Raw genomic sequence first — 22,832 nt, forward strand, 5'->3', positions numbered from 1 at the left:
TAACCTCAAAAGAATCACCCTTTAGTTCCGATAACCTCAATTTCATTTTATAATGTATAAAATGACCGCCGCCGAATATACAAATTTATATCAGCTTAGACGAGCCGCCGCCGACAAAAATGGGTCGGCTTCATTCCCAATATTTTAGCCTAACATAACTTGGATTATTCAATCCATTGTGATGGTGAACTTCTACGTTTAGCTCAATAATAAGAACCACTCTTTTATAGCCGAGTCCGAGCATGAAACCACTCAGATAAGCTTTAAAACACTCAGAAATGTCACCAACATTACTGAAAGGGGATAATCCACCGCTGAGTTTTCTTTTTTTTTTGTTTTTTTGCAAAGGCGGGCATGCAAACCAATGGCACCCAGGGGTATTTATGGGTTCAAAAAATGACATTTTGTTTCAGAAGGACTACAAATGTTGGGCCAAGTCCATCGATTTAAAAACATATGATGTAAAATAAATGGTAACTTTAATATTTTTTAAATTATTTTCTCTTATCTGAAAATATATATTATCTGAAATCTGAAAATAATATAATAAAGCCAACCTTAACTATTTTAATCATCCGATCCGGTTGAAATTTGCTATGTTGTATTAGTATGTAGCCTAACACAACGTATCAAATTTGATACGCGATGTTAGTATATGCCCTCTAACAACCATGCAAAACTTGATCCATATTGGTCCATAATTATATAGCTTCCATATAAAACGTTCTCCAAATTTGACTTCCCGAGTTTCAAATTTTATCGGATCCAGTTGAAATTTTGTACGGTCTATGGCCTCTAACAACCACTCAAAAATTGGATAATATTGGTCCATAATTATATGAAGCCCCCATATAAGCAGACCCCTTGATTTTAAGAAGAAGTTTCCTCCGAAATGTTATTTGTTTCTCTAGCGTATGAAAATTGGTTGATATCGGTTTATAATTATTTATAGACCTCTATAAAAACAAGTAAGGAAAGTCTAAAGTCGGGCGGGGCCGACAATATTATACCCTGCACCACTTTGTAGATCTAAATTTTCGATACCCTATTACATCCGTAAATGTGTTGGGGGCTATATATAAAGGTTTGTCCCAAATACATACATTTAAATATCACTCGATCTGGACAGAATTTGATATACTTCTACAAAATCTATAGACTCAAAATTTAAGTCGGCTAATGCACTAGGGTAGAACAAAATGTTAGTAAAAAACAAGTATATAAATTAGTAAGTTCGGCCGGGACGAGTCTTAAATACCCACCACCATGAATCAAATATTATAGTTTCCTGTGAAAATTTCAGGGAGATTTGGTGAAAAGCAGATCAGTTCAACCAGCACACTTCCCGAAGATAAATTCAAAGATTTTATCTATGAAGACTAGATCAGATTCTGGATTTATAAGAGCCATATTTGTTTGAGTTTTAGAGGAATCATAAACATCGTGTGCAAGTGTGCAAGAAAATGAAATAACGCCTTGATTTAAAATCTAACATCTGTAGATTTTTACCCCCATTATTTAAATGATTACCAGAAGTAAAATCTGGAAAGTATAATTCAGTTTCAAGCAATTTTCATTATCAGTGCTCATGGACCGATATTCACCATTTTAGGCACACCTCTTTATGTTCCTAAAATACTTCTAGATTTAAAATTTCATGCAAATTTGATAAAAAAAAAAACTATGGTTTCTAAAAGCCCAAGAAGTAAAATCGGGAGATCGGTCTATTTGGGAGATAAACCAAAACATGGACCAATACACGCCATTTTCGGCTCTCATATTTAAGGTCCTAAAATACCTGTAAATTTCTCATTTCAGGCAAATTGGATAAAAACTACGGATTCTAGAAGCCTAAAAAATAAAATCATTTCTTGCACACCTATTTGTATTCCTAAGAACCTCCAGATTTTCGATTTCAGGCAAAGTGGACAACAATTACGGTTTCTAGAAGCCCAAAATGTAATATCGGGAGATCGGTCTATCTGATGGCTATATCAAAACATGGACATGTACTCACCATTTTCGGCATACCTTTTTAGGGCCCTAAAATAACTTTCGATTTCCAATTTGAGGCAAGTTGGATAAAAACTACAGATTATATAAGCCCAAGAATCAAATCTGGAGATCGGTCTATATGGGTGCTATATAAAAACATGGTCCGATACTCATCGTTTTCAGCACACCTCTTTAGGGTTTTAAAATACCTCTAGATTTCTAATTTCAGGCAAATTGGAAAAAAACTACAGATTTTAGACGCCCAAGAAGTAAAAACTGGAGATCAGTCTATATGGGGGCTATACCAAAACATGGACCGATACTCACCATTTTCGTCACACCTCTTTATTGTTCTAAAATACCTCTAGAATTCCAATTTCAGGCAAATTGGTTAAAAACTACGGATTCTATAAGCCCAAGACCCCAAATCGGGAGATCGGTCTATATGGGTGATATGCCAAAACCTGGACCGATACTCACCATTTTTAGCACACCTCTTTATGGTCCTAAAATACCTCTAGATTTCAAATTTCAACCAAATTGGATAATAACTACGGATTCTAGAAGCCCAAGAAGTAAAATCGAGAAATCGGTCTATATGGGGGCTATACCTAAACATCAACCGATAGTCACCATTTTTGGCACACCTCTTTATGGTGCTAAAATACATCTAGATTTCCAATTTCAGGCGAATTGGATAGAAACTATCGATTCTAGAAGCCCAAGAAGTAAAATCGGGAGATCGATCTATATGGGGGCTATACCAAAACATGGACCAATACTCACCGTTTTTGGCACACCTCTTTGTGGTCATAAAATACCTCTAGATTTCCAATTTCAGGTAAATTGGATAGAAACTAATGGTTTTTATAAGCCCAAGACCCCAAATCGGGAGTCGGTTTATATGGGGACTATATAAAAACTTGGACCGATATAGCCCATCTTCGAACTTGACCTGCCTGCAGACAAAAGACGAGTTTGTGCGAAATTTCAGTACGATTGCTTTATTATTGAAGACTGTAGCGTGATTACAACAGACAGACAGACGGACATGGCTATATGGTCTTAGAATTTCTCCCTGATCAAGAATATATATACTTTATATAGTCGGAAATCGATATTTCGATGTGTTACAAACGGAATGACAAACTTATTATACCCCCGTCACCATTCTATGGTGGTGGGTATAAATATGGGAAACATTTAAATGTGGGGCAATTTTAAGGAAACTTCGCAAAAGTTTATTTATCGCTCGATATATATGTATTAAAAGTTTTGGAAAATTAGAGTCATTTTTACAACTTTTCGACTAAGCAGTGGCGATTTTATAAAATGTTGGTATTTTGACCATTTTTGTCGAAATCAGAAAAACATATATATGGGAGCTATATCTAAATCTGAACCGATCTGAACACTGTTCCACAGTGTGGCACAGGGTATAAATATCTTTTATCTATTTATAGACCAGAATTTAATGCCCAACACGTTCATTTTTAGTTCTTTTTATAGGCTAAATATTTATCCCACCAACCTAGTAAACCAATCTCCAAATTTACGTATTCTGTTTATTTGAGTCAAATCAAAAAAGATGAGAAATGAAGAAGCAGATGTGCTAGCTAAAAAGAGCGGTCGTGGAACGAATAATGTCCTTGCGGATATTTTTCCTTCACTGTATTCATATCGTTACAGGATTCATGTCAAATATGATTAATTATGACGAGGACGTTGGGTCTCTTCAGAAGGTGCGAGCAAACCAAGATGAAGAATTTTTCAGAATTATTAAAACCATGGTGACCCTAAAAAACTAAGTTTTCTTTCTTGTTAAGATATCAATTAACTATAAGTTGACCTTAGCCAAACGGAGTTATCTTTCAATTTAAGATAACCATTTTTAAGTCGAATCACTTAGCTATAAGGACAAAACGATTTCATTGACATTTGGACAAGGAAAAAAAATTATGTCAGAGAAATGCGTCTTCTATGCTAAGCAAAATTCGCATTCGTATTTTAATGACATGGTATCACAGTGAACTAGAATATTGCAACTTTGTAACTAACACTTAAATTGACAGTGTCCTCTTTAACATTCAATCTTTTGTTGTATTCGTAAACTTTCTAAGGTTAGTCTATTTCTCTCTTTTTTTACCTCTATAGTATGTTTTTTTGCAATAATAAAATAAGTTAAAATTAGCGTTAGTTTAACTACGTTTTTTTCAGTGTGGAAGTTCTCGAGCGACTTTAAAGGAGACCACCAAAGGATATCAAAGTTGAAAATTTAATTTTTTCCCAATGGACCTATAGTGGTCTAAGTGAAGATCAATCCAATTCATGAATTGATGACATCCTCTACAACCTAACCTCAGGTTGATACCCTGTTAGATTTAAGATTTCATGAATTTGATTTCACCTTAAAACTATGCATTGACTAAACTACAAGTGTAGCTTAAGCAACAGAGGAAAAGTTTGCTTATCAAATTTATTTGGGCAAAGCCCTACACTGAAAAACATATTTACGTGATATTAAAGATTACGCATCCTAAATTTTAGGATGCGAAATTTACAAAATATTAAGGGCAAAGTTCTTTAAAATAATGAAATTTTAATTAAAATAAAGTTTATAATCTTTGCTTCATTTTTTTTTCATTAAATTTAGGATACACATTTTGTAAATTTGCATCCCACCGTTAACGTAAAGAAACACATTTTTGATTTAAAGAAATTGTCCTTAAATTAACTGAAATATTGAAACTTTAGATTTAAGATAAAAACGCTTCAAATATAGGCCAATACTTATTTTGAGGATTTTGCGTCTTTACTTTGAAGTATCCGTTATAATTTGGATTTTCAAACTGGCATTTGTTTGTACGTGAGTACCTTTATTAATAAACCGCGAAAAGAGAATGAAAATTGTATAAATAAGATCTGTATCCTAATATTAATTTTATTGGTCCTAGATTTAAAGCCAGATAGGTCTCTAAAAAATTTCTTTATTTTAAAGAAGCTGCATCTTTGGCTCGAAATCAATAACAAAATCTTTAAGGGAAGGTGAAAATCTTTGGATGGACAGCTGTTTCGGAATTACCACATTCCTCATCAAAATCCTCTACTTGCAGCAAAAGTTTAAACCAATTATAAGAAAATTTTGTCAAAATTTTATTTCTATAGAAAATTATGTCAAATTTTTATTCCTATAGAAAATGTTGTCAAATTTTTATTTCTATAGAAATTTTTTTCAAAAATGTCTTTCTATAGAAAATTTAGTCTGAAATTTATTTCTATTGTTGTTTTTGATTTCACCTTAAAACCATGCATTGACTAAACTACAAGTGTAGCTTAACCAACAGAGGAAAAGTATGCTTGTCAAATTTATTAGGGCAAACCTCTATAGACTGCAAGATGGTTGGATGGACAGCTGTTTCGGAATTACTACATTCCTCATCAGCATGCTCTAGTTGCAGCAAAACTATCAACCAATTATCAGAATAAATTTGGGTAATTAACTAAACCCAAAGTGAACTACACTTGAACCTGAATTGTAAAAAAACCCTGAAGATTATAACGAAACAACAAAATTGAATGACATTTAACTCACTCTCAACAACATGAAGGTACAAATATATGCACCAATAGAGCATTTTAATTTAATTATGTTTTTATTTATTTTTTAACTCATTGATAAATTATTTTGTTTTATTCCCCGCCTTTTCATTTTACTACATACAGTGAAACCTCTCAAACCGGACATCTCCCAAACGTGGACAGCTGTCTGGGACTTTTGCTATATTAACACATTAAAATTAACCTCTTATAGGTGGACACCTTCCAAATGTGGAGAAAATGTAGGCGACCGTGAGTGTCCACCTTTCAGAGGTTCACTTTATATGTGGTTTGCATTTAAATCTATTTTTTTTTTTTTGGTTTGCCTGAAGCAAAATTTTCATATTTTTCTATGTAATTATTTTACAGTATCTGCTTAGAAAAATCATATCGGGAAGAATCATTCTACGGTGGAGGTTATAAAAAAAGAAATAATTTTGCCATCACTAACACAAGTACCTATTTCTGACATTGTCCATACTGACACATATAAAAAAGGTGTTTTTGTTCCGTAGTTTGACCTTGTTAAATGTTTGAAAAACTGTATGTTGAAAGCCTAAATAAAAAACACACTCTTCAAAAAAAACAACATTACCCAATCGCTGCAATGATATGCAATCAAAAAATTTTAAAGAACACAAAAACAATTTCCATAGCAAACAAAAAACGCTAAGCAGAAAAAAAACTTAGGTCAATGACTTTCGCGTTTAAATTCAGCAAAACTGAAGTTCAAACCAAAAATTGTCTTTTGTCTGGAAAAATGTACGAACACAAAAATGAAAATGCTCAAACCAAAAAAAAATCTTTCCATCTCAGCAAATTCACCAATCGCTTGCTACAATTTCCCCTTATAAAGAGTCGAATGAAATCCGAAAAACGATACAGTTCAGTAGCATTACTGATCAGTGATCATTTCAACAAGCATTTATTGTAGAAGAATACTCGGACTTGGTCTAGGAGAAACATGAATCCTTTGAAAGCCCTCTGTGTGGTAGCCATTTTGGCTACATCCGTTTTGGCTGTGCCCAATCATCACCAGCACACCCTTCAACGTAAACCCACTCAATGGTTATCTACCAACCAATTGAGCGAAGCTCCTTCAGTAGAGGATGTATCCATCCAAAACTTGGAGAGCATGTCATTGGAGGAAGGTGCCAGAGCTTTGCAAACGATTTGTAAGTAAAAAAAATCTATGGGATAAAGAGTGGGGTATACAATTTTCTTCCGACCTTCCATTTTAGATCATGTGTCCCAGATCAACAATGACTTGAAGCCTTCGTTCACACCCAGCGCCAACCAAATTCCCGTTACCATTGTTAAGAGCAATGGCCAACATGTTTCCACCACTTTGGATAAATTGGCCAACACTGCCAACCAAATGCCCAACTTTGGTAAACAAGAGATCACTGTCTTCATCACTGGCTTGCCCTCCCAAAAGAGTGAAACCGTCAAGAAGGCCAATCACAAATTGGTTGAAGCCTACATTGAACGTTTCAACTATCAAAACTCAAAGGGCCATGATGAAGCTTCCAATGCTGGCAACCTTGTGGTAAGTTACCTACCTCCCAAAACATCTCCATATACAGTATTACCAACTTTTTCTTCTCTTTAGATCATTGATTTGGGTGACCAATTGTCCTCCTCCAAACGTTACATGATGTTGGATATCCGTGAGACCGGTACCAAGATTGCCCATGAACTCATCAAGATGATCGAGAAATGCCGTGTTCCCCACGATACCATTCACATTGTTGCCCAAAACATTGCTGCCCATGTTGCTGGTGCCTGTGGCAAGGAATTCGAACGTCAAACTGGTAAACAATTCAGACGTATCACTGCCTTGGATCCCTCTCGTGTCTATGCCAAGGAATCCCAATGCTTGCTTAGCCTTGCCCGCGGTGATGCTGAATTCATTGATGCCATCCACACCTCTGCCTGGGGCATGGGTACTCCAGCTCGTGTTGGTGATGTTGACATCTTCCCCAATGGTCCTTCTAAGGGTGTTCCCGGTTGCGATAATGTTGTTGAAGCCTCCATGCGTGCTACCCACTACTTTGCCGAATCTGTTCGCCCTGGCCAAGAACATAACTTCCCTGCCGAAGAAACTAACTCTTATGAGGAATTCAAGAGCCACAATAACTGCGGCAAACGTGTCTACATGGGTCTTGCCATCGACAAGGATGCCGAAGGTGATTACATGTTGGAAGTCAACGAGAAGAGCCCATTCGGCAAGAGAACTCCTGCCCACCAACAAAGAAATTGCCAAAGCACCCATAAATCCTACACCACTTCCTCCTCTTCTTGGTCTCAATATGACTAAGTGAATGTGGGTATAGGTGAAACAGAAATGCTAATGTTACTATGATATGAATGCGTCCATCTCCATTTTAGTTTAAGAACACAAAACTGTTTCGAGTCTTCAGTATATGTATATTTTCTAAATAAATTCATTATTTTTTTTTTCTTTTGCACTTTTCAAAAAAGTAAAAAAAAAATGTTTTTCGTTTTTGGGGGGAAACCTCTCAACCTTGGACACATCGGGTACATCTCAAAAGTGCACAATTGTTGTGTCACCTTTGGTATATTATCACATTAAAATGACCCTCTCATAACTGGACACCTCCACAATGTGGACGAAATTTAGGAAACTGTGGGTGTCCAGTTCTAAGTGCCTTCACTGCAGTTCACGACAGAGATAATATAGGTAAATTTTATTTATTTTAGAAAATTACTATTTTGGGACTCGGTTATAATAATGTTGTCCCTTGTCGTTGATATAAACATAAAACAAAAAGGGGGCCATGGAGGGAGTTGCCAGCCAGAATTACAAACATTATTTGAATTTTTTATTTTTTTTTACGAATTATCCCCTTGCAAATTGAATCATCTCTAATCCGACTATGCATCATCTCCTCATATAATTACAAATCCGATAATCTTATATATACAGTTAAACCTTTCAGAACTGGACACCCACGGTAGCCTAAATTTTGTCCATATTTGGTAGGTTTCCAGTTATGAGAGGTTCATTTTAATGTGATAATAAGCAAACGTCCCAGGACAATTGTCCACTTTAAGTAGGTGTCCGTTTTTCGGAGTGTCCAATGTTGAGAGGTTTCTGTGTATTTCGAGCTATCGACTTGAAACTTGGCACAAGTATTTATACCCTGCGCCACACTGTGGAACAGGGTATTATAAGTTAGTGCATATGTTTGCTACACCCAGAAGGATACGAGATAGACACATGGTGTCTTTGGTAAAAATGCTCAGGATGGGCTCTTGCTCAGGATAGCGATGTCCGTCTGTCCGTGAACACATTTTGGTAATCAAAGTATAGGTCGCAGTTTTAGTCCAATCGACTTCAAATTTGGCACAGAATAGATGTGTTTTGGCTCAGAATAGATCCCTATTGATTTTGGAAGAAATCGGTTCAGATTTAGATATAGCTCCCATATATATATTTCGCCCGATATGGACTTATATGGCCCCAGAAGCCAGAGTTTTACCCTAATTTGTTAAAAATTTTGCACAAGAAGAACAATTAGTACTATAGTCAAATGTGCCAAATTTTATTGAAATCGGTACAGATTTAGATATAGCTCCTATATATATCTGTCGCCCGATATGGACTAATACAATCCCAGAAGCCAGAATTTCACCCCAATTTGGTTGAAATTTTGCACAGGGAGTAGAATTAGCATTGTAGCTATGCGTGTCAAATTTGGTTGAAATCGGTTCAGATTTAGATATAGCTCCAATATATAGCTTTCGGCCGATTTACACTCATATGACCACAGAGGCCAATTTTTTGCTCCGATTTAGTTGAAATTTTGCACAAGGAGAAGAATTAGCATTGTAGCTATGCGTGCCACATTTGGTTGAAATCGGTTCAGATTTAGATATATCTCCCATAAATAGCTTTCGCCCGATTTACACTCATATGACCACAGAGGCCAATTTTTAACTCCGATTTAGTTGAAATTTTGCACAGAGTGTAGAATTAGCATTGTTGCTATGCGTGCCAAATTTGGTTGAAATCGGTTCAGATTTAGATATAGCTCCCATATATATGTTTTTCTGATTTCGACAAAAATGGTCAAAATACCAGCATTTTCCTTGTAAAATCGCCACTGCTTAGTCGAAAAGTTAGAAAAATTACTCTAATTTTCCTAAACTTCTAATACATATATATCGAGCGATAAATCATAAATAAACTTTTGCGAAGTTTCCTTAAAATTGCTTCAGATTTAAATGTTTCCCATATTTTTTTACTAACACCGTGTTCCACCCTAGTGCATTAGCCGACTTAAATTTTGAGTCTATAGATTTTGTAGAAGTCTATCAAATTCTGTCCAGATCGAGTGATATTTATACCCTTCAACACTACTGTGGTACAGGGTATAATAAGTTTGTGCATTTGTACGTAACGCCAAGAAGGAATAATCATAGACCAACCTTATAGTATACGGATCGGCTTAGAATTAAATTATGAGTCGATTCAGCGATGTCCGTCTGTCTGTCTGTCTGTCCGTCAGTCTGTCTGTTGATGTATTTTTGTGTGCAAAGTACAGCTCGCAGTTTTAGTCCAATTGTCCTAAAATTTGGTATAGGGTCCTGTTTCGGCTCAAAGACGATCCCTATTGATTTTGGAAAAAATCTGTTCATATTTAGATATAGCTGCCATATATATTTTTCACCGATCTGGTCATAATTGGCGTGTATATCAACCGATCTTCCTCAAATTCCGTACATCCGAATATTTTATGAGTCTCGAAAAACTTGCAAAATATCAGCCAAATCGATTCAGATTTAGATATAGCTCCCATATATAGCTTTCGCCCGATTTACACTCATTTGCCCACAGAGGCCAATTTTTTGCTCCGATTAACTATGCGCGTCAAATTTGGTTGAAATCGGTTCAGATTTGGATATATCTCCCATATATAGCCCGATTTACACCCATATGACCACAGAGGCCAATTTTTAACTCCGATTTAGTTGAAATTTTGCACAGGGAGTAGAATTAGCATTGTAGCTATGCGTGCCAAATTTGGTTGACATCGGTTCAGATTTAGATATAGCTCCCATATATATGTTTTTCTGATTTCGACAAAAATAGTCAAAATACCAACATTTTCCTTGTTAAATCGCCACTGCTTAGTCGAAAATTTTTAAAAATGACTCTAATTGTCCTAAACTTCTTATGCATATATATCGAGCGATAAATCATAAAAAAAAACTTTTGCGAAATTGTGTTCCACCCTAGTGCATTAGCCAACTTAAATTTTGAGGAGAAATAGTCATCCGATCCGGTTGAATTTGGTACGCGCTGTTAGTATATGGTCTTTAACAACCATGCAAAAATTGATCCACATCGGTCCATAATTATATATAGCCCCCATATAAACCGATCCCCAGATTTAGATTGCGGAGCCTCTAAGAGAAGCAAATTTCATCTGATCTGGTTGAAATTAGATACATGGTGTCAGCATATGATCTCTAACAACCATGCAAAAATTGGTCCACATCGGTTCATAATTATATATAGCTCCCATATAAACCGATCCCCAGATTTGACCTCCGGAGCCTCGTGGAAGAGCAAAATTCAATCTATTCGGTTGAAATTTGGTACGTGGTGTTAATATATGGCCTCAAACACCCATGCAAAAATTGGTCGAAATCGGTCCATAATTATATATAGCCCCCATGTAAACCGATCCCCAGATTTGACCTCCGGAGCCCCTTGGAAGAGCAAAATTCATCCGATTCGGTTGAAATTTGGTACGTGATGTTAGTATATGATATTTAACAACCATGCCAAAAGTGGTCCATATCAGTCCATAATCATGTATAGCCCCTATATAAACCGATCCCGAGATTTGGTTTTGGAGCCACTTGGAGGAGCAAACTTCATCCGAGTCAGTTGAAATTTGGTACATTGTGCTAGTATATGGCCGTTAACAACCATGCCTAACTAGGTCCATATCGGTCTATAGTTATATATAGCCCTCAGATAAATCGATCCCCAATCACACAAAAATTTGTCCATATCAAGTTCATAATTCTATATAGCCCCCATATAAGCGACCCCCATATTTCAATTCTGGCTCTCTACGAACCGTGCAAAAGTCCATGTCGATTCGTAATTATTTGTAGACTTACCTACACGCAAAGAAAAAAAACGTTTGGAAAACGTGTACCGAAAACGTTTTTCTTTTGTTAGAGTTTTTTGAATTGCTTCGAAAATTTTAAACTTTTATCACCAAAAAAATTCGTTTCTTACAAAATTTTTATTTTTTCAATAAAAAAAGTTATTTTTGAAACAATAACACAGTCCATTTCGTTTATATCAAACACTGTTCTTTTCTGACTTTAGGTCTTTAATAAGACACATTTTGCAGTTCAAAATTTAATATACTACAATGTAATGTTGAACATTTTTTCGGAATCTTCCGAACATATCTGGAATATATGTTTAAAAAAATAAAACAAAAACAAAAAAAAAACTTTGGTCGAAGCAGGGATCGAACCCACGACCCTTGGCATGCAAGTCGGACCACTGCTCCACGGTGCCAAACTAAATGTTTGTTTCTCTTAAATAAACTTTGTTTATTCGGTTCGTGGGCGCCACAAGCTATGCTATATAAATGTAACTTAAATGGATAATTATCTATTGATGACCATAACAGGTACATAGCTCAGTGGTTAGTGTGTTGGCTTACGAAGTGCATGGTCCGCGGTTCGATTCTCCGTCCAGGCGAAAGGTAAAAAAAATTATAAAAAATATTAAAAAATTTATAAAATCGTATAATTTCTTCTACATTGTTTGTATTACAGAAAAATGTGCAAAAAACTAAAAAACTTCGTGGAAATGAGAAAGATGTGAGGGAAAATGCAATTAGCCAGAAAAATTTTTTTTTGAGTTAGTCTTTATGAAATTGTTTTTACATCCTGGAAAAGAATAAACGTTTATCACAAAAAGTATATACTTTTCTTCCAAATATACTTCCTTTCAACGAAAAGCAAATGAGAAACGAACTTTGTTTGTCTAAAATTTCGTTTGGGAGGAAAGAATTATTTTTTTTGCGTGTATAGCTAACTTTTTTGTCTAATATATACCACGTATGAACTTACACACAATTTAGAAAACGATGTTAAGAAGTTTTAAGATACCACAACCTAAATTAATTCGATTGTGGATGACAGTTTTTCGTAGAAGTTTCTACGCAATCCATGGTGGAGGGTACATAAGATTCGGCCTGACCGAACTTACGGCCGGATATACTTGTTTTATTTTGTGTAAGTATATGGACACTTACAACCATGCCAAAATTCGTCCATATCGGTCCATAATCATATATAGCCCCCATATAAACCAATCCCCAGATTTGCTCCCCGGGAGCCTCTTGGAGGATCAAATTTCATCCGTTTCGGTTGAAATTTTGGTTCCTTGTGCTAGTATATGGTCGCTAACAATTATGCCAAAGTTGTTCCATATCGGTGTATAGTTATATATAGCCCTCAGATAAATCGATCCCCAGTCACACAAACATTGGTCCATATCGGTTCATAATTGTATATAGCCCGCATATAAAGACAACCCCATATTTCACTTCTTGCTTTCTAATTATCGCGCAAAATTTCATAATTGTTTATAGACTCCGAATGCGAAGTTAAGAAGTAATACGATTGTGCACTGCAAAAAAAAAAGCATGCCCGGTTCCAAAGATTTTGTCTTTACTTTAAAAATTTTGGTATTGATTCCGAGCCAAAGAAGCGGAGAATACAAGTGAGCATACTTTTAAGACACAATTCTCTTTTAAATTTAAGTTTTGTGTTCTTGCTTCTAAGAAGCATATTTTAATTTTTCCTTTTTTTCAACTTTTTTTCTTTATATGCTATCAAAGTCCTTTAAAAACGAATTAACGACAACTTTATTTTCCAAATTCAGACTCGACTTCCAGTAGAAATTATGCTATGTTTCAAGTAAAAAGCGTCTTAAAAATAAAGTGTTGAAAACATGTCCTATTTTTGAACGATATTTTGCTGTGTAGTCAAGATGCAAAAAGACAACAAATTTAAAGACAATTTCATTAATTTTAAAGAATTTTTCTGAATTTTTAAAGTCAAGTTAACCTTACCCCAAAAAAAATTTCTTTCATGTTATGATACCCAGTTTTAAGTCAAATCACTTAATTATAAGGACAATACGACTTCATTGAAAAGTATATCGTCTTTTGGACAAAGAAAAAAAACTTTATATTAGAGAAATGTGTCTTCTATGCTAAGCAAAATTTGCATTCGTATTTTAAGGACATGAAATCTTTGGCCTCACGACAATATTTTTTCAGTGTGGGTGACAGTCTTTAGTAGAAGTTTCTAGGCATTCCATGGTGGAGGGTACATAAGGTTCGGCCAGGCCGAACTTACGGCCGTATATAACATACTTGTTTTTATTAAATTTAGGACACAAATTTTGGAAATTCCTATGTCTTTGACCGAAGGAAAATTTTCCTTAAAGTAAAGGAACACGTTTTTGATTTAAAGAAATCGTCCTTAAATTCACTGAAATATTGAATCTTTAGATTTAAGATAAAAATGCTTCATATATAGGCTAAGACTTATTTTGAATTATAATTTGATCAAAGGCGTGTTTCTTTATTGTAAGGAAAATTTCCCTTTGTTCAAAGACATACGGCTCTAACGGTGGGACGCAAATTTCCAAAATGTGTGTCCTTAATTTAATTCAAAAAATTTTGAAGCAAAGATTATAAACTTTATTTTAATTAAAATTGCATTAGTTTAAAGAAATTTATTCTTAATATTTTGTTAATTGCGTATACTAAAATTTAGTTTGCGTAATCTTTAATATCAAGTAAATATTGTTTACAGTGTAAAGAGATTTTTGGAAGTATCTACCAAAGTGGGCTAATGCAATTTCAAAGTGATAAAAGTAGACATATTTTGGCCGTCTCAAGCGATAAGGGTAGGTTTTAATCAAGGTCCAAAATTGGCTAACATGAATATGCGGTGGCTCAATCAATTTTTATAAGGCTAATTAATATAGTAAGTACTACATAAAACACAAGTTTTACTGACACAATAAAAATGTGTAATATTTGGTTCATATCCAGTAACACCTATTTAATTTATATTCATACTTTTTTATCAGTTAGGGATAAAAGTTTTAAATGAGCAATAATTTTTTTGTGTAGATTTTCATTCTTCAATTATATGTGGTGAGGCTCATTCATTTGGGAATTGGGACCCATTTTCCCAATACATACCGCCATATCTTGTTGGGGTTAATTTTCCTGCGACTGATATCCATTATGAAGCATATTCCACCATTTGGACCCCAGTTTCATTTAGGTTTTTGGACCAATTGTAAGGCATATTTTCATATTGATTTTTTTACATAAAAATCAATAAACTAATTGAAAATTGATTGAGCTAAACATGTTTTTTTTTTGTATTGATGCGTGGGAGCCCATACTATATTGGTTACGAAATTATTTTGCTTTCTACCAATAACACGGTAAGCGTGTGGACAAACTGATTTCTTAGCTAAAATATTTTCCCTTCAATTAGCATTCTAGGGCTTGCAAATAAAGCTAAACATCGGCACTTGTCTCCTCTTCATTCATTCCATTTCGTATGTGACCTCTATTGTTTTACTACTCTACCTGGTGTGTCAGCAAAAATAATTTTCCGCGAAACAAAAAAATAAGACTCATCAGTGCGTATTGGCCGGGTTGATTGTGGTATATAAGCTGCAACTGCGATATGCCATAGACACAGTTCAACTTCTTGAGCATAGTCAATTTGGAGCAGTTATATCAATCACTGACATTCGATCCATAAAAATATAAGCGAAAATGAATCCATTGGGAGCTTTTTGCGTTGTAGCCTGTTTGGCTGCCGCTGTATTGGCCACACCCACACAATACAGCATCAGTTACAACTCGAAACCATCACAATGGATGAAACATAGTGATTTGGAAAACTCTCCATCCTTGGATGAAGTCACCTTTGAAAAATTGGAGAATATGCCTTTGGAAAAGGGAGCCAAATTGATGCGTAAATTGTGTAAGTATTCGTATATGCAAGAAAAAAGGCTCTAAGAATTTTTTCTTCATATTAACACCTTCTCATTACTTTGGCAGATCATTTGTCCCAAGTTGGTCATGGTGTTGCTCCCACTTTTGTGCCTAGCCCCAACCAAATTCCTGTTCATATTTTCAATGATGGACGTAAGGAAACCACCGATTTGAGCCGTTATGTTCAAACCGTCAAAAACATGCCTAAATTCGACGATGAAGAAGTTACCATTTTCATCACCGGCTTGCCTCAATCCTTGGACAGTGTCAAGAAGGCCAACAAGAAATTGATTGAAAACTTCTTGGAACGCAGCGGTCAAACTACTCAATCCTGGAATGCTGATGAAGAGACCCGCAACTGGAATAACCAAAAGGAATCTGACGGTACCTTGATTGTCATCGATTTGGGCAATACCATTACCAACTTGGAACGTTATGCCTCTTTGGATGTTGAACGTTGCGGTAAATTGTTGGCCAAAACTTTGGCTCACTTGACCGAAGAATGCGATGTTTCCCCCGATATGATGCATGTCATTGGTCAAGGTGTTGGTGCTAATGTTGCTGGTACCGCTGGCAAACTTTTCAAGGATATGACTTCCCAAAAAATCCGCCGCATCACTGCTTTGGACCCTGCCATCCAAATGCCCAAGGAACACAATCTTTTGACTGGTTTGGCTCGTGGTGATGCCGATTTCGTTGATGCCATCCACACCTCCGCTTTGGGTTTGGGTACTGAAAAACGTGTTGGTGATGTTGATTTCTTCCCCAATGGCCCATCCACTGGTGTACCCGGTGCCCGTAACGTTGTCGAAGCTTCCATGCGTGCCACCCACTACTTTGCTGAATCTCTTCGCCCTGGTTATGAGCGTAGCTTCCCTGCTGTCGAAGCCAACGACATGAACCAATACAAGAACAAGGAAGGCTATGGTAAACACACCTATATGGGTATTGCTACTGCCCACGATGTCTCCGGCGACTATATGTTGGAGGTCAACGAACACAGCCCATTCGGTAAGAAGAATTCTTCCCGTATGCAAAAGACCCACCACAATGGTCAATACAAACACCAAAATATCTACAACTATTAGAAGATGAACTCTAGAGCTAAATTCAATGGAAATAGCCTTGGGATGTAAATTACGACCACTACATTTCATTTGATTAATTTATTTATTAACATTTTTTCTAAATTATTAAAAATAAAAATGGAAGCAAATTCCCTTGAAGGGACAAGAAAACAAAGAGAATTTCATTTGGACTGATACAGATCCATGGGTCTATAAAGGATTTTATTTAAAAAGGGGACAAATTTAGTTAAATCAAGAAAATATTTTGTAGAAAATAAAACTAACTAAAGTATAATACTTATGTAACAAAATAATTAAGCTAACTAAAATCATGAAACTGACGACATAGATTGGAGTCAACTGGTGTGGCTATGTACAATGAATCCCCTCAAACCCTCTGTTTCATCAGTTTTTTTTGGGACAGGAATGAAGGGCAACGCATTTACGCGAGTTATTTCAAGTAAAAAATCTACTCGCAATTTGCAGGGTAGAGTGAAATATCTATCTCACCTAATTTAACGATTATTTCTTCAAAAATGTTGTACTTTATTTTAAGGGAAATTGACCTAGCTTCAATGATTTTACTCCTACATTGGATCCAAATCTTCTCTTGAGGAATCATTCCCTACGTTTGAAGCATTTTATCTTTAATCCAAAGATTCACTATGTGAATATCGAGTCACCTTTAAATAACCATAGGGGGGATATGTTTTCCCAACACAGATTCCTTTTCATACCCTAAACCACATAGGTCAGGATCACGGTTGCTACTCGAACCAAAAATAATCCACCAAAATTTCAAGAAAAAAAATTTTATTTCTATAGAAAATTTTGCCACAATTTTATTTCTACAGAAAATTTTGCCACAATTTTATTTCTATAGAAAATTTTGTCAAAGTTGTGTTTCTATAGAAAATTTTGTCAAAATTTTATTTCTATAGAAAATTTTGTCAAAATTTTATTTCTATAGAAAATTTCGCAAAATTTTATTTCTATAGAAAATTTTGTCAATGTTGTATTTCTATAGAAAATTTTGTCAAAATTTTATTTCTATAGAAAATTTTGTCAAAATTTTATTTCTATAGAAAATTTTGTCAAATTTTTATTTCTAGGGAAAATTTTGTCAATGTTGTAATTCTATAGAAAATTTTGTCAAAGTTGCATTTCTATAGAAAATTTTGTCAAAGTTGCATTTCTATAGAAAATTTTGTCAAAGTTGTATTTCTATAGAAAATTTTGTCAAAATTTTTTGTTTCTATAGAAAATTTTGTCAAAATTTTATTTCTATAGAAAATTTGGCAAAATTTTATTTCTATAGAAAATTTTGTCAAAATTTTATTTCTGTAGAAAATTTTGTCAATGTTGTATTTCTATAGAAAATTTTGTCAAAATTTTATTTCTATAGAAAATTTTGTCAAAATTTTATTTCTATAGAAAATTTTGTCAAATTTTTATTTCTAGGGAAAATTTTGTCAATGTTGTAATTCTATAGAAAATTTTGTCAAAGTTGCATTTCTATAGAAAATTTTGTCAAAGTTGCATTTCTATAGAAAATATTGTCAAAGTTGCATTTCTACAGAAAATTTTGTCAAAATTTTATTTCTATAGAAAATTTTGTCAAAATTGTATTTCTATAAAAAATTTTGTAAAAATTTTATTTCTATAGAAAATTTTGCAAAATTTTATTACTTTAGACAATTTTGTCAAAATTTTATTTCTATAGAAAATTTTGTCAAAATGTTATTTCTATAGAAAATTTTGCCAAAATTTTATTTCTGTAGAAAAGTTTAGCACAATTTTATTTGTATAGAAAATTTCGTCAAAATTTTATTTCTATCGAAAATTTGGTCAAAATTTTATTTCTATAGAAAACTTTGTAAAAATTGTATTTCTATAGAAAATTTTGTCAAAATTTTATTTCTATAGAAAATTTTATTTGTATAGAAAATTTCGTCAAAATTTTATTTCTATAGAAAATTTTGTCAAAATTTTATTTCTATAGAAAATTTTGTCAAAGTTGTATTTCTATAGAAAATTTTTTCAAAATTTTATTTGTGCACTGAAAAAAATATTGTCGTGAAGTCAAAGATTTCATGTCAAATTTTGCTTAGCATAGAAGACGCCTTTCTCTAATATAAAGTTTTTTTTTTCAGTGTATAGAAAATTTTGCCAAAATTTTATTTCTATAGAAAATTGTGTCAAAATTTTATTTCTATAGAAAATTTTGTCAAAATTTTCTTTCTATAGAAAATTTTAGCAAAATTTTATTTGTATAGAAAATTTTGTCAAAATTTTATTCTGTAGAAAATTTTGTCAATATTTTATTTCTATAGAAAATTTTGTCAAAATTCTATTTCTAGAGAAAATTTTGTCAAAGTTCTATTTCTATAGAAAATTTTGTCAAAGTTGCATTTTTATAGAATTTTTTTTTTTTGTTTTGTTATTGTTGGTTTTGTTCTTTAATCATTGTTGTTGTTTTTTTTATTTCAGCTTAAAACCATGCATTGACTAAACTACAAATGTAGCTTAACCAACAGAGGAAAAGCATCCTCTACTTGCAGCAAAACTACCAAGCAATTATCAGAATAAATGCAGGCAGTGAAAATTTTATTTCTATAGAAAATTTAGTCAACATTTTATTTCTATACAAAATTTTGTCAAAATTTTATTTCTATAGAAAATTTTGTAAAAATTTTATTTCTACAGAAAATTTTGTTTCTGTTGAAAATATAGTCAAAATTTTATTTCTATACAAAGTTTTGTCAAAATTTTATTTCAATAGAAATTTTGTCAAAATTTTAATCCTATAGAAAATTTTGTAAAAATTTTATTTCTCTAGACTATTTTGTCAAAATTTTATTTCTATAAAAAATTTTGTCAACATTTTATTTCTATAGAAAATTTTGTCAAAATTTTATTTCTATAGAAAATTGTGTCAAAATTTTATTTCTATAGAAAATTTTTTCAACATTTTATTTCTATAGAAAGTTTTGTCAAAATTTTGTTTCTATAGAAAATTATATATACCGTTTTTATAAAAATACCCCAAAGTTATGCACCTAACCTCACTAACTCCGGAGAAATATAGAGTTTGTGTAAATATACGTTTACTTATACTACCTAAACTTGCAAACTTAGAAGAAAATACCTATGCTTTCTTACAAAGAAAAAATGATGTTGATATCATTATCCATTCAATAGTTGCAGAATTATTTGTCTGCCCAGGGCTTTGATACTGCTTTTAGGAGTCTTTCCGATAATATTCAGAATTTTATTTCACCTCGCGATTGATGAATACGAGCGGAGAATGACCATTAGTCCACAAAATTACCATCGACGGCGCATAAGTTCTGAGTGCCAATCGAAGGTGTACATTTTCAACTGACCGCTTTGGCAAGTAAACCCTATTACAAGCTGCTCAATTTGGAATGGCTTCTCATCGGAGAAAACCAAATTCGGTAACTGACCACTTTCGAAGCAACTCCTGGTTCTTTCCAGTCTAACTTTTTTGTGCATCGGTGGAGCTCTTACACTCGTTGGAACTTCAATGGCTTTAGTCCCAGTTATTTTTTCAATAAACATACATATATTGCATCCGTTCTCGCAATATATTCAGTTCATTAGTATGTTTTCTACTACTGCGACGTGGATTTTGATCAAATGTTGCCTTCACTTTTCAGATGTGAGTTGTGTTTATAAAGTACACCAGGGCATTCAATTTTTAACAACGCTTTGTGGAAATCTCAAAATGTGGAGTATAATTTAGTTTAATTTTCTATCATTGTCTACATCAAACCAAATTTTAAGGGAAACTTCAAATATATTCCTATTGAAGAATGTTTCAATATAACACGAAAAAAATTTTAGTTTTCATATCAAAGGTCATTAAAATTCAAATTTTTCCAAAGATACTTCTCTTAATATTCCATAAATTCTATATAATTCAAATCCAAATCTTCTTTGTATAAAATAATTTTCAATAAAATTCTTTATTATTTTCAATTTTCCCTTTGTAAATCAATAAATTTCACAACTGCTTTATGCTAAATTTTTAAAATTAATTTTATGACACATAGCAATAATCGATGCCACATAGAATGTGGCCTATATAAAATTTCCCAACCAAGAACAAAGAAACAAAAAAGAATGGAACGCTTAATAAACGCAAAATCCATCATCAGCTAGTCAGCAAAAAATAAAAATCTTACCAAAAAGTCTGAAATGTTGGCAAACTGCAAATTAGTATAAAATATAGTCATCAGAGTGGAGAAAGACACAGTTTAACTTATTGAGTGTTATCAGCAAGAGAAGTTCTAGGGGTAATTTTTAAAAAACAAAACTGCGAAGGTGAAATGAATCCATTGGGAATTTTATGTATTGCTGCCTGTTTGGCTGGCGCTGTTGTAGCTTCATCCAATCAACATTACAATGGTCGTAGCAATAGCTTGAAACCTTCGCAATGGATTAGCCCAAATGAATTGGAACAAACACCAGCCTTAAACGAAATCACCTTTGAGCAATTGGAAAATATGCCTTTGGAGCGTGGTGCCAAATTGATGCGCAAATTGTGTAAGTACAGCTAGGACTAGATACTATAAATGGTCAGTCTCAATCGGAGCCCTTATAAACCTCTTTTTCAGACCATTTGTCTCAAGTTGGCAACAGCGTTGCTCCTGCTTTTGTCCCCAGCCCAAGCCAAATTCCCGTGCACATCTTCTGTGATGACCGCATGGAATCCACCGATTTGAGCCGTTATGTCCAAACTGCCAAGAACATGCCCAACTTCGGCGATGAGGAAGTCACCATTTTCATTACCGGTTTGCCCCAATCCTTGGAAAGTGTCAAGAAGGCCAACAAGAAAATGGTTGAAGCTCACTTGGAACGCATCAATCAAAAACCCCAATCCTGGAATGCTGGTGAAAAACGCGGAAACTGGGAAGACCAAGACAAACTCGGCCGTAGCTTGATTGTCGTTGACTTGGGTAACACCATCACCAATGTTGAACGTTATGCCACTTTGGATGTTGAACGTTGTGGTAAAATGCTTGCCAAAACTTTGGCTCAATTAACCGAAGAATGCGATGTTCCCTCCGATATGATCCATGTCATTGGTCAAGGTGTTGCTGCTAATGTTGCTGGTGCCGCTGGTAAATCATTCCAAGAAATCACTTCCGAAAAATTGCGCCGCATCACTGCTTTGGACCCTGCCACTCAAATGGCCAAGGAACGCAAAGTTTTGACTGGTTTGGCCCGTGGTGATGCTGATTTCGTTGATGCCATCCACACCTCCGCCTTGGGTTTGGGTACCACCAGACGTGTTGGCAATGTTGATTTCTTCCCCAATGGTCCCTCCGTTGGTGCCCCTGGTGCCCGCAATGTTGTTGAAGCCTCTATGCGTGCTACCGAATACTACGCTGAATCTACCCGTCCCGGTTATGAACGTAACTTCCCTGCCCTCGAAGCCAGCTGCATGAAGGAATACAAGAAGAACGAAGGCTATGGTAAGCGCACCTATATGGGCTATGCCACCGCTCGCGATCTCTCCGGTGACTACATGTTGGAAGTCAACGAACACAGTCCCTTTGGCAAGAGAACCCCTGCCCACAAACAAAACTCCCACCACAGTGGTCATCGTCACCAACAACAATACGAAAAGAACTACGACTATTAGAGGACGACGTTGAAGAGTAGGTCACTTGATCTTGACTTTTGAATAACACCGACTATATTTTGTTTTTTTTTTATTAAAAAAATTATGAAAATTATTTTCTAAAAAAAAATTATTTATTAAATAAATCGAAAGCAAATTTTCTCAACGAGAAGTAAAGCATTTTGTTTTTCTGTACCTTGAAAAGGTGGTCTTTGGAGGCGGCTTTGTGAGCAAGAACTTTTTAGAAAAACTCATCTCTAACTTTCGAAACTTGGATGGAATTCAAACATTTTATTCGTAAATTAGTTTTTATCTTTTATTTGTACCAAAAATATCCCATGATAAAACTGAGAACTTTCCTAATATCAATGAGTGAATCCCGGATTCACTCCCTTTGAGCTCGAAATATCGGTCTACTGCAAT

The 22,832-nt window shown here is 34.3% G+C and overlaps 2 protein-coding genes across 2 annotated transcripts; both read left to right on the top strand.

The window, feature by feature from the left end:
• Positions 1–6,467: 6,467 nt before the first annotated feature.
• LOC142229307 (vitellogenin-1-like) lies at positions 6,468–7,940 on the top strand. The gene is made up of 3 exons (XM_075299857.1): positions 6,468–6,767; positions 6,834–7,141; positions 7,205–7,940. The coding sequence occupies exons 1-3, from the start codon at positions 6,557–6,559 to the stop codon at positions 7,910–7,912; spliced, it is 1,227 nt and encodes a 408-aa protein (XP_075155972.1). The 5' UTR covers positions 6,468–6,556; the 3' UTR covers positions 7,913–7,940.
• A 7,438-nt stretch (positions 7,941–15,378) lies between these two features.
• Positions 15,379–22,575, top strand: LOC142231167 (uncharacterized). Its single transcript, XM_075301785.1, has 4 exons — positions 15,379–15,681; positions 15,759–16,778; positions 21,053–21,328; positions 21,400–22,575. The coding sequence occupies exons 1-4, from the start codon at positions 15,471–15,473 to the stop codon at positions 22,428–22,430; spliced, it is 2,538 nt and encodes an 845-aa protein (XP_075157900.1). The 5' UTR covers positions 15,379–15,470; the 3' UTR covers positions 22,431–22,575.
• The last annotated feature ends 257 nt before the right edge of the window (positions 22,576–22,832 follow it).

Source organism: Haematobia irritans, chromosome 3 (genome assembly GCF_050003625.1).
Source record: "Haematobia irritans isolate KBUSLIRL chromosome 3, ASM5000362v1, whole genome shotgun sequence".
Lineage (NCBI taxonomy): Eukaryota > Metazoa > Arthropoda > Insecta > Diptera > Muscidae > Haematobia > Haematobia irritans.